Source organism: Coenobita brevimanus, chromosome 65 (assembly GCF_032717465.1).
Source record: "Coenobita brevimanus isolate Jiangsu-jjx chromosome 65, ASM3271746v2, whole genome shotgun sequence".
In the NCBI taxonomy this organism is placed as follows: domain Eukaryota; kingdom Metazoa; phylum Arthropoda; class Malacostraca; order Decapoda; family Coenobitidae; genus Coenobita; species Coenobita brevimanus.
In genome coordinates this window covers 42,445,009-42,457,493 of record NC_137018.1, presented here as the reverse complement: position 1 = coordinate 42,457,493, position 12,485 = coordinate 42,445,009, and the positions used below count along the sequence as shown (strand labels likewise).

At 42.9% G+C, this 12,485-nt stretch overlaps 1 protein-coding gene across 1 annotated transcript in view; it reads right to left on the bottom strand.

Annotated features, from left to right (window-relative positions):
- Positions 1–5,566: 5,566 nt before the first annotated feature.
- LOC145404983 (ubiquitin carboxyl-terminal hydrolase 50-like) overlaps positions 5,567–12,485 on the bottom strand; it is a 34,009-nt gene continuing 27,090 nt past the window's right edge. Inside the window, exons 8-9 of the mRNA XM_080276486.1 lie at positions 9,380–9,573; positions 5,567–5,634 (exon numbers count right to left, since the gene is read on the bottom strand). Of these exons, the coding sequence (XP_080132612.1) occupies positions 5,567–5,634; positions 9,380–9,573 (262 nt within the window). The remainder of the gene's footprint in view (positions 5,635–9,379; positions 9,574–12,485) is intronic.

Genomic DNA, 12,485 nt, shown 5'->3' with positions numbered 1-12,485 from the left:
GCATGCCGTTTATTAATTTACTAATTTCTCTGTTCAACCCACGTTGTGTACGAATAGGAGGCTGCAGCGGTGTCATGATGGATTTTTCTTAAATTGTTGTTGTTGTCGTCGTTATTTATCTGGTCCCTCTCCGCCAAAGGCGCTCTGTAGGACCATCACGTATGATTTAGATCAAACCCAATACAAAAATCACAGTGCGTATCATTCCCTGATTGTTGAATCCTCCAGGTCGTAACATTCTGAGAACAAGAATGTCTTTAACTTGTTTTTAAAACTCTTTGTGCCCTCGATCAGCCTTATATCAAGTGGAAGACTGTTATAAAGTCGTGGGGCATCAAACTTGAAGGCACGAAAGCCAATATTGGATGAAACTCTAGGCTCCAACAGTGTCAGTCCAACACTAGCTCGACGAGTGTTGATGCCATCTTCAGATGATGGAACCACATGCAACAGGTCTCTCAAATATGATGGGCAACCAGTATGGAGTGCTTGATGAGTCAAAACACACACTTTAAATTTAATTCTAGCCTTGATAGGCAGCTAGTGAAGCTCAATCAACACCGGAGTAATTCTATCACGAGGAGAAAACACCTTTAATCAATCTTGCAGCCCTGTTCAAGATATTCTGCAATTTTTTTAGCTGTATCTTTGGCAGATTGCAGTAAATTGAGTTACAATAATCCACTCTTTTAATTACACAATTTATCATAAGTTTCTTGACAGAACTCTCATCTATGCATTTCTTAACAAAAGCATATTCTTAAAATGGTGGCCAGAGATCCTAACAACATTATTTACCTGAGCATTCAGGGACAAGTTACAATCAAGTAAGACACCCAGATCACGAACTCTATCAGCAACATCAAGTGGATTACCATTTATATTCATATTAATATTGCTCAAATTTCTTATTCTGTCCCTGCTGCCTACTATCATGTACTCAGTCTTACTTTCATTTAACTTCTATCTGTCTATTGCCAGACGCCATAATCCCGTAAGGGGTGGCCATTTGACCTTGAGTTTGTTGTTTTACGGGGAGGGGCACTAACCCTCCACCAACCCACTTGTTGACACTTAGGGAGCACGTATGGTTTGGTTATATGGTTACCACCCAGCGTTGTAAATGGTTTCTTGGCTTACAGGAAACCATTTGGCTTGTCACTTAATGTAAAGCCACCTGTAAAGGAAAGAAAAGCAATAAGAAGTGACAGGAAAGATGGGAGGAATAGGAAGAGAGGAGGGCAGGCACAGAAAAAGAAAGATAAAGGCTAAGGAAGAAGTAGGCAGCACTACATCAAGTGAGTGGATTTGAGTTGCTTAAAATCCATCCATTCTCGGACACTGAAAAGAATATTATTTAATTTCACAACAGTGTCATCCATTTCATAAATGGAAGAGTAAAACTGAGTATCATCAGCAAATAACTTAAATTTCAGTCCATGTCTTTCCAACAGTTTAGATAAACCAATTGTGTAAATACAAAAAAGAACTGGACCCAGCACACTTCCCTGGGGGACACCCCTACTCAACGTTTCATATGAAGAAAATGAATTACAAATTTGTACTCAATATTTCCTATCCAATAAGTAGTTTTCTAGATACCTCAATGCTCCTTCCATGACCCCAGTAGATCTTAGGTCATCTAAATGCTGCTCATGAACGACAGTGTCAAAGGCAGCACTCAGATCAAGCAGAACCAACATCGCACATTTACCGTTATCAATTATTTCTAGTAGATCACTGACTACAGAACACACTGCTGTCTCCGTGGAATATAATTGCCTGTAAGCTGACTGAATATCTGGCAAAGCATTTACATTTTGTAGGTGATCAAGTAACTGATCTAGAATCACATATTCCAGTACTTCAGATACATATGACAAATTTGAAACTGGTCTGTAAGAACTCAAGTTTTGGTAATCAAGTGTACCCTTCAACACTGGTTTAACAATGGTTATCTTCTCAGATACAGGAAACTTACACGTAGAAATACTAGTGTTCACAATCATCACCATAATATCTATAAAGCTTGAAAAATTTTCAGCCTCTACCACTTCAGATATAGGCATTGGATCCATTGCACAATTTCTTCTTAGCTCTCTTAATAACTCGAATAAGAATGTCCTTATTTATCATCTTAAAATGCAGCAATTTAAGCTCAGTGTCTGGCTCACTATCAGCCAGAAAAGGCACTTCAACAAAACTGTTTAATATATTCACAATCTTATTTTTAAAGAATCCCAAAAAAGCAACTGCCAGATCACAATCACTAAAGCCATCTGGGAGTTTTTTCTTCTTTGAACATCCAGTTAGATCTTTTAAAAGTCTATATAACTTAGCCATATCTGATCCTGCTTCCTGAATCTTTTGATTATAATATTGAATCTTCCTTCTCCTTACCAGATAATTAAACTTATTTTTAACACATATTCTTCCCATGCACTCACATGCCATGTAATTTTTTTTTTTTTTTACGTAACTTTACTACTTCGTAAAAGTGTCACGCCCCAAATGCTAGTGAAATGAATATATTGATCTTTTAACTATCAATAACGTCTATGTTACCCTATTGTATTCCTTAGCACTATTAGCAGTCATTCGGAGACTCCATTGTTCCGGGACTTAGGTGGATGTAGAGTGGAGCCAATACTAAATAAAATTGTTGATCTTACCACCAGGATTACAGAAATACTGAAGGAACTGATGGCAGAAGATGAAAGGGAGCGGGACAAAGGAGAAACCAGTGAAAAGAAATCTAAAAGGAAGATTGGACCAATTATCATTCTTGATATTTGCACTGACGACCGTAAAGGGGAGGATGTTGACGTGCCATTCATCCGTCTGTGTGTTGGGAAGGACAGCGAATAAGTTATATTTCAAAATATAAATTTACAGAAGAGGACATTAGACTTCCAAAGGTATCTAGATGTTATGTTTATGCATATGTATGTGACAGTAGTAAATTGAGTGCATGTAGGCTAGTATTTGACCCGAGCTTTAATATTTTCAATGGGGTGCTTTCAAAGCTGTTGTTCCAGTAGATGGCTCCACGATTTAGACAAACACATTCCCCGCGCTGTGTAAAAAGCATATTATTCTTTGTTAAATATCTACACTGTTGTGTGAAACTGTGAATCATAGTAATGTCATATACCGTAATATCATCATCATTCATTGCCAGACGCCATGTATCCCAAACGGGGTGGCCAAGGGCTTAGAGTCAATTGTTTTACAGGGAGGGGCAGTAATCCTCCACCAACCCCACTTGACACGTAGGGAGAACGTTATGCCAACAGCATCAGGAGTTCCCAGGCGGTCACTCATCCAAGTACTAACCAGACCCAAATGGAACATGTATATATAATGTAGCGTAAATTGTTTATATTTATCATAAACGGAAATTAATATATCATTGATGGCATGTGATGGCAACCCGCCACTTCAGTGGTCCTATATCACTTAATTTCTGCTACATTTAGTGCAAGTTAGGTTCTTAATACAGAGTTTGTTCAGATTGTAAATTATGCCTAGTGGGTATTTTGACTCAGTCTCTATGTGAGCAGAAATTTAATGTTGAGTAAATACTGGGACACAACATTTTGCTCACTCCCTTCACGCATGCACACCACAAGACAATCCCGTGTTTAACTTTTTTTCACGATAAATTTGTTTTCTAAACAAACGCACAAGGACTAGTGCTTAAAATAATGCAAATTAGACTACTTGTCTTGTTAGGTTCCATGAAGTAAGGTATTGTAATTGCTTTGGAGGGTCTGAGGGGCAACACGGGACTGTCTTGTGGTGTGCATGTGTGAAGAGAGTGAGCAAAATGTTTAGTCCCTATATTTACTAAACATTAAATTTCTGCCCACACAGAGACTGAGTCAAAATACCCACTAGGTGTAATTTACAGTCTGAACAAACTATATATTAAGAAATGAAATGCCCATTCTGACGGAACACCATGAGAGGGGTGGTGCAACATCCACCCCACGTAGGAGCAACAGGGATACAACACCCACCCCAGAGGGAGACCACCAGGAGGTGCATACAAGACCAGGACTAGATGGGCTTACATCCTCCACTACCTTGTGCCCCTCTTACCTTCAGACAAGCCATCTCTAACCCCACAACCCCAGCAGGTTACACTCCAGCCGGACCGGCTTGTGACAGGTTCGGAGTGGGGCTTACACTACAGCCCCAGGCAGCACCCAAGTGATGGCCACTAGCTGCACTAGGCAAGAGACAGCCACTGACAACTCTACAGCTGCATCCCCCCCTCTGCAGAGCCAAATGACAGCCACTAGCTGCACTAGAGAAGAGACGGTCGCCGCCCGCTCTTCATCTGCAGTCACTCCTGGGAGCAGGACTTTGGTGACAGCTGCTAGCCACACTGGCAGGCAGGTGACGACCACTGGCCGCACCTCACCTGCAGTCCTCTCGGGGAATAGGACCTCGGTGACAGCCATTAGCTGCACCTCACCTAACCGGGCCTCGGTGATGGCCAGTAGCTGCACCAGCAGGAAGGAGATGGCCACCAGCTGCTTTGTATCTGCCGCCCCAGGGACCTTGGTGACGGCCACCAGCTGTGCCAGGGGGGGTATGGTAATCACCCATCCCTCAGTGACTCCCCCCACAGAGGGCGTCCCTTGTTTGGCCCACCACTCTGGAGGCTGAGTGGTACACCCTTCCCTTTCCCCCCACAGAGATAGCCCCTGGGAGGAGTTACGCCTGGAGGAGGTCTGGCGAGGCCCCATCGTGAACCCGGGGATCTGTGCAGTGCAGCCAGCGCCCAGACAAGACCACCTACTGTTGGACTCCCGGAGGAAGGGACGCTGCAGGCAGCCCCTGGCGGCGGCATGGCCCAAGAGAGACTGCAGCCCTCGGACTCCCAGGGGCGCCCCCAGGGCCCCGGGGCGCTACTTCCCCAGCCCCATTGGATGGCGACCTACTCCTCAGAGTGGGCGCAGGCAAGTGCCTCTACTCTCCCTATCGGCCACAGTCCCGAGAACCGAGCTCTCCACCGAGGCCCTACTGGGGAAGGGCCCCTCTCCACGCCACTCAGCAGCCCACTCCAGATGACTCGGCCCCTGGCAGTACAGTAATCACTCCAATATCCGACGTAATAGAGCCATAGGTGGGTCCGGATATTGGGTCCCAGGTTATGGACTTGTACTTATGGACCCTAACTCAGAGAAACACCTATACGACTCCCTCTGGACATGCATAGCACCTATTTAAGACCCAAATCACACCAATAAGGCACATAAATGATTGAAATAAATGCAAAAGAAACATAAAATGAGGGTTTAGAAGTAGGTTCATACAATAATAAACATTCTGGTGATTGGCTCCTGGACTGGTACTTATGGACCCTAACCTAGCCTAACTCAGAAAAACACCTTCCTACCGCACATGCATAGCTCCTAACACCCTATTCACACCAATAAAGGACATTAAAGAGTGAGATGAGGTAAGTATAGTATGGAAAAAAGTACAGTATGAAACATTCTTATGTCCGGATAGTGGGGATGTTCGGATATTGGGCGTCCGGATATTAGAGTGATTACTGTAGTCCCATGCCCCCAGAGGCAAGGCACGTCTGACGGGACTCCTGCTGCACCTGGCTGACACCTGTAGGCAGCCTGAGACTTCAGTAGCCCCAGTCAGAGTCCTTCTGTCCTGATAGTGTCTGAAACCTGTATAGTGTATTGTGTCAATATTGTATTCACATTGTACTCAGTGTTGTATGAATTTAAGGTAATATACGTGTCAGGATGGTTGACCAGAGTTTTTGTGCCCTGTTCCTCTAGTTGTGTGTACTAGACCCAGTCTAGAAATGAACCCCACATTAGCTGCACATGATCAAAGGGCAAGTAGTTGAGCTTTGAACACTTTGCATAACAAGAACCTAACTTGCACTAAATGTAGCAGAAATTAAATAATATAGGACCACTGAAATGGCAGGTTGCCATCACATGCCATCAATTATATTTGAAATTCCGTTTATGATAAATACAAATAACTCATGCTGTGTTATATATACGTGTTCTGTTTGTATTATTTATATTATGGTATATGACATTACTATGATGCACAGTTTCACACAACAGTGTTGATATTTAACAAAGAAAAATATGCTTTTTACACAGTGCGTGGAATGTGTTTGCCCAATTCGTGGAGCCATTTACCAGAATACTAGGCTTTTCAGAAGCACACCATTTTGTAGCATCACAGATGTTTGATGGGTGTTAGATGCACACAGTTTCCCGAATCCCCATGCAAAAAATTCACTTTCATCCTAGTCTTCATGTGCAGTAGCCATCGCCAGCACTCCAAACCTGACCTAGCCTATCCAAAGTGGGGAGCTTCACCCCTCAGACCCCCCCCCTGATTTTAACCACCTAGGACTGTAGGGGAACTTTATGCATATTACAGTGGCACATGTTTACTTTGTGGTATTCCATCCATTACTGATGCAGCTGGGGTGGGCCTCTGCTTTCACCAGGCAAGTCTGCTGCTCTTGACTGTAGATGGAGCATTTGAACGGAGATTGGGATAGCCTGGTGTGGGGGGTTGATTGGGAATTTGAGATAGCGATCTATCCAGCCAGCATTTGAAAACATCAGGGGATTTGTCAGAGTTAAAAAGCCACGTTCCGCTATAGGCGAAACTTTCGTGGACCGTGGTTTTCACTCTGGGACACACCTTCAGCTCTCCTCACATAGCAGAAGCGACCTCTTCATGGGTGGCAATTGACCTGTTGACCCACATTTGGGACCAGCTGCTATAAAAGTTTCCAGATATAAATTATGATATTATTTTTCCCGTCATCTCTGAAGTGAATGGTCTCAGGTCCTATAGTTTCTCCCAGTAACTTGATCCTGCATGCCTTGTACTATATTCCGCTGGTGAAGGATCTTTGCAATGCTTCTAATTTTATTATGTCCTTTTATGTGGTGTCCACAGCTGGCAGTAGTATTCAAGTCTTGGTAGCACCAGTGACTTCCAGAGCAAGCATGCACTGTGGGTTGAAGGTAATATCCAGCCAGATAAGTGGCTCGCTGAAGACACTGCTTTGTCAGTGTGGTGAGTGAAGGTGGCAGTGTTGCTCTCCTGACTTTGTAGATCTTTCACATGTTCCTTGGCCATGATGGCATGGTCATGACACATGTACTCTGTCTTCCTTAATACTGTGTGTTGATACTGGCCGTACCGGGTATCTCATAAGTTCAAATTTGTCACTATCCAGTTCCTCTTGCAGAAGTCTTGTGTGTGTTCTTGAGAGCAAATTCATCTCATGATAAGGGCATCATCCCATCCCTCCATCTCATCCCCGGCCTCCCCCTCCCTCTTCCCCCCTCCACCTCACTCACATACATTCTCTTCGTCAGTCTTTCACCCTCCATCCTCTCCACATGGCCAAACCACCTCAGCGTGTTCCTCATAACACTTCCTATCACATCCACATCCACACCACAATGCTTCTTTATATCCTCATTCGTCAGCCTGTCTCTCCGTGTGACTCCACAGGCTCCTCTTAAATAACTCATTTCCACTGCACTCACTCTTGACTTGTGTCCTTCCAACAACGTCCAAGCTTCACTTCCATACGTTAGAGTTGGTATCACAATACTGTCATGTAGTAACTTTTTCACTTCCATGCTCACTTCCTTGTTTCTTGTAACTGCTTTCAAAGAACCAGCAACCTTTCTTCCCTGCTGTGCCCTTTCAAGCACTTCATTGATATAATTATTTTCTGAGCAAAGTATATTACCCATAGCCATGGGAGTTGCTTGGCAATAGTAATAGTGAGGGCACAGCATTCCAGCTGGTCTCATAATTGTTTTTATTTAATGGATGATTTAAACCACATTAATAGAGTAAGTCACGGGGGGAAAAAAGATTTATTAGTTTTTGATATATGCTGTAAATATATGTACAGTAGTTTAAAATGTTGAATGTGACAAGCCAAATGGTTTCCTGTGCACCAGGAAACCATTTACTATGCTGGGTGGTACCGTAACCATATAACCAAATTTTGGCGCCTGGTGGTTTAGTGGGTAATTATTGTGCTCCAGTCGGATTGAGCCGGTGAAGGTTTATATCCAAGGGATGGTTGGGGTTGATTGCTCATGTAATGCCACTCAGGGATGATTGAGGCTGGTCACTGTCATCTTAAATGTCAGGACCAACTGCCTAGCTCCGGGCTACTATGCTCCTCATGGGGCAATGTAGGATTTGATAATGGATGAATGGATGAACACTTTATTAAACTGATTAAATATTACATGTAATTCACCCCCACAAATTGAGAAACTTTGTACATCTTAAAACATAGGCAGACATAAGTATCATAATTTAGTACAATTAGTAAGCTAATCATCAGTTTTTAGGCTGAAATGCTCATCAAGTACATTGATATGTTGGCAGTAATTAATAAGTACTTGTACCCACAGAAGTCAGATTTAGGGCTTTGAAATATCATGGCTCTCATTTATCACAAATCCAGCAATCATCACTAAAACTCAGAATTAAAGGATTCAGTATTGGTTAAGTATGCTGCTTCCAGATGCTGCCCTGCAAAGGTGAACACTGCCACATACATGTACCAGGTACTGTAAAAAATATATAACTGTAATACATACAGTTTTGACAGTGTTTCAGTACTGTACTTGTGAAACAGTACAATATGTTTATGTATGCAGAGCACAGTATCAGTACAGTATCACTGTATCAGTCCATATTAGGTCCACCAAAGAGTTGGACCATCTCCTTGAAGAGAGAGAGAATGATAACTTTCCCCATACTGGTGAAGTATGAATGAGGAAGCGGTGTCTAGGACAAGTGATCCTTGTGAAAGACAGTGTTGTAATGGCTGTGTTTTGTGTGGTAATCTGCAAATGCCATCAGTAGAATCAGTTGGATGTGAATATATGTAAGCATCATAAAGGAATTACAGGTAACCTTATTTAAATGTTATCCATAGCTTGGATTTGAATCCTACTGTAGATACGGGACACTTGCATCATTAGATGAGTATGGTACTGACTGAGCTACTGCAGCCTCAGTAGTAGCCATTTCTCTTGTCCCTGATTGAACTGCTAGAAATTGGGAACTTTGATATAAGATAAAGTATTGCAAAACACTTACACCCCTGACTGTGTACAGCCATGGTAGAGTATTGTCCACCACAGAGTTGATTCACCTGTTGCTATATTGGCATGGCACATTTAGATCATAAGATACTAATTTTGAAGAAGCTAGTGGTGAAAGATTGGGAGGCAGCACAAATGATGTAACAGTCATCCTAACTTCCTTCAGTAGCTACTTTGAATCCAAACACTGAGGGACAGCTACTGATGATCCTTTACATCACCTATGTAGAAGAGAATATGGGCATCACGAGGATTCTTGAAGCGTTCAATTGGCCGTACCTCCTCATCGTCAAAGAAGAGCCAGGGAGTTTGCACGTGCTGGGGATGATTGCTTCTGCAGCAGGCTGTGTAATGGCCCCTCTTCTTGTTTCCATGGTGATTGCATATACTGTACAGGGAGAACTTGCTCCATGGCCTGTGAAATAGTCTTTGTTAATGGATATGTATGTAAATGCTTGTTATATCATCTATCTGTCTATCTATAGTCAGATGCCATGATCCCATATGGGGTGGCCGTTTGTCTTTGAGTTAGGTATTTAACAGGGAGTTGCACTAACGCTTTGCCAGCCCACTTATTTACATGTAGAAAACATGCATGGTTTGGTTATATGGTTACCACCCGTTGTTATAAATGGTTTCCTGAATTAGAGGAAACCATTAGACTTGTCACTCAATATAAAGTCACTAGAAAAGGAAACAGGAGTAATAAAAAGGTGACAGGAAAGATTGGAGAAATGGGAAGAGAGGAGGGCAGAAAGAAAATGAATGATAAAGGTGAAGGGAGATGTAGGCAGCACTGTATCAAGTGAGTTGATAATGGTTGCCATCACCTACCTCATTAATGAACAAAATTCTTATTTAGGTATTGCTGTTTGTTGTTGAATTAGTGTTTATGTCATGAACTGGTATATTGTTATTATGCAGCATATTTGTGTTCTGACATTACTTTGTGGTTAAGTACAGTAGGCTCGCTCGCACAGTGCACAAGAGATTGGGTGGTCCACGACCTCGCACACTGGGAATTCGCGTACTGGGAATACATAATCTTATGGGAATAATTACATATGGGCAGTACCCCCTCATACCTGGAAATTTTTTGGCCCTTAGAGACATAATAAAGGTCATATTTTTCAGACATTGTACTAAAGCTATAGCTACAATAGCAAAAATATGGGTAGTTACCCTAAAAACAGTAGACAACAGGCCTGATGACCTTAAATAGCACTTACAGTGCCGCAATGCACCTCCCACCACCCCAACACATCCATCCACAGACTCCTCTTGAACACCTTTCCCAGGAGCATCAGAGTCACTCACTTCGGCCATAAACCCTTCAAAGTCCAATGCTGACACTTCTGACATTGCATCCTCTTCATCCTCAACAGGAACAGGAGCAGTAGAATGCCCGGGAATTTCTGTGATCAACATGATGACACGTGACGCGCTGTGTGAGGGGTGGTCGCGCACTAATAGAAAATGGCATTTTTGAGCCACTCCTGCCTCTGCCTCGCATTCTGTGCAGTAAACTCGCGCAGCTCAGCATCTTCACCCTTGCACCATGCACAACTCGTCCTCTCTTCCCCTTCAGATGAGTCAGTGTTTTAACACCCAAAGAAACACGGTTTGGTAACCTAGCCCCTGAGTCTTATGCTCCTGATGGGACGGTTAAAAACTGGAAGGAGGGATAGTTCGTGTTTCTGCCATACTTGGAGTTCAGAGGTTGGGAACTTAACAAATGGACTATTTTTCATTTCCAGCAAATATACTCGGGTCATGAAGGATGCATTATATGCTTATTTCATATTTCTGTACCGTAGGGCTTAATAAGGGGAAAATTCTCTGTTACCGCCACATCAGCTCAGTAACTGTGAAGAGTGTTATTTGTAGTGACCTCAAAATGACCGACCTGTATACTTGTGTAGCTCAGGCTAGAGTTAACTGTGGCCCTACCTGGCTAGTCTAGTGTCAAAAAAATTTATGGATAATTTTCTAATGCTTATCAAGATCGTTGGAATTAAAATGCTTCTTAATTTGACATACAGCAGAGTCAAAGTTGTCCCTTCGCATTAATATGTATTTTTAAAAGTGTGTACGACTGTTTCTGTCTGTCTGTTTTGCCATCATAGAAATAAAGGAGGAACGATCAAGAGGATTCTAAAGGGATTTGACAGGGGTAGCTTTTTATAGAGAAGTTAATGATGTAGTTAAGGTTACTAAAGTTGCCATCCCAGATGGCCAAAAGTAGCACTAATCAGGTCAGAATGGTGGAGATTTGTGGCCATTTACCATAGAGTTTTTAACTTCCTCCTTCAACCATATCAGTATGATACACAACATAATCACTATATGAAATCATAATGGTGAAGCTTGATGGCCAAGTGGATAGGGTGGATCGGTTGGGTGGATGGGCAGATGGGTTGGGTGGATGGGCAGATGGTTGGGGTGGGCAGGGGAACAAAATGGATGAGTGTGTGGGTGGGTGACTGTCAGTGAGTGGGTGGGTAGTGGGAAAATAAATTCATGGGGTGAGTAGATTCATAGTTGGAATAGTTCCCAGGGGGTAATTGGCCAAAGGGGAAACATTGTCCAGTGGGTAAATGTGACTCCAAGAAGCATCTTCCATATGGGGGTGGCCCCCCAGGTTTCCAGGTACAATCATATTTTTTTACTCAGGCAGTGTCAGAAACCCAGCAATACCTAAGAGTGGTGAATAGTGGTGCCTGATTCTGCATTCATTAGGTACTAAGCAACTGACAATTGAAGTGAAGAAAGAATTGAGTATTTGTAGTGAATTCACTCTGGAGTAGCTTGATTGTCATTGAAACTCATACGTATCATATAGTTTATAAAGACCCCACATGCTTGCATGCATCAGCCTTGGTTACTTAGTGGTAGCTTTCCATGCTGCTTAACCTCTGGCAAGCTCCCTCTTCACTTCCTTATCACTGAGGTCACACACTGCAACCTTATCCCAGGTCTTTTTCGGTCTGCCTCTTGCAACCCTGCCCCCAGCATTCACATTTCTCACCCTATGCACCAACTGTCACCCCCCCATCCTCTCAACATGCCCAAACCATCTCAATTTATTCCTTCTCATCACAACACTAATACACTCCAGTCCCATCCTTCATCTGAACTCCTCAGTTGTAATCCTAGCCCCCCCCCCCCCAGGGCTTGCATTCAAGTACACACTACGCATTCATCTAATCATTGTCATTTCTGTACGTCTGAGCCTATGAATATCCTCTTCCTACACTCCCCAAGTCTCACTGCTTTGGAGCATTACACTCCTAACACATGCAGCATCCAAGGATTCCTTAACACGGA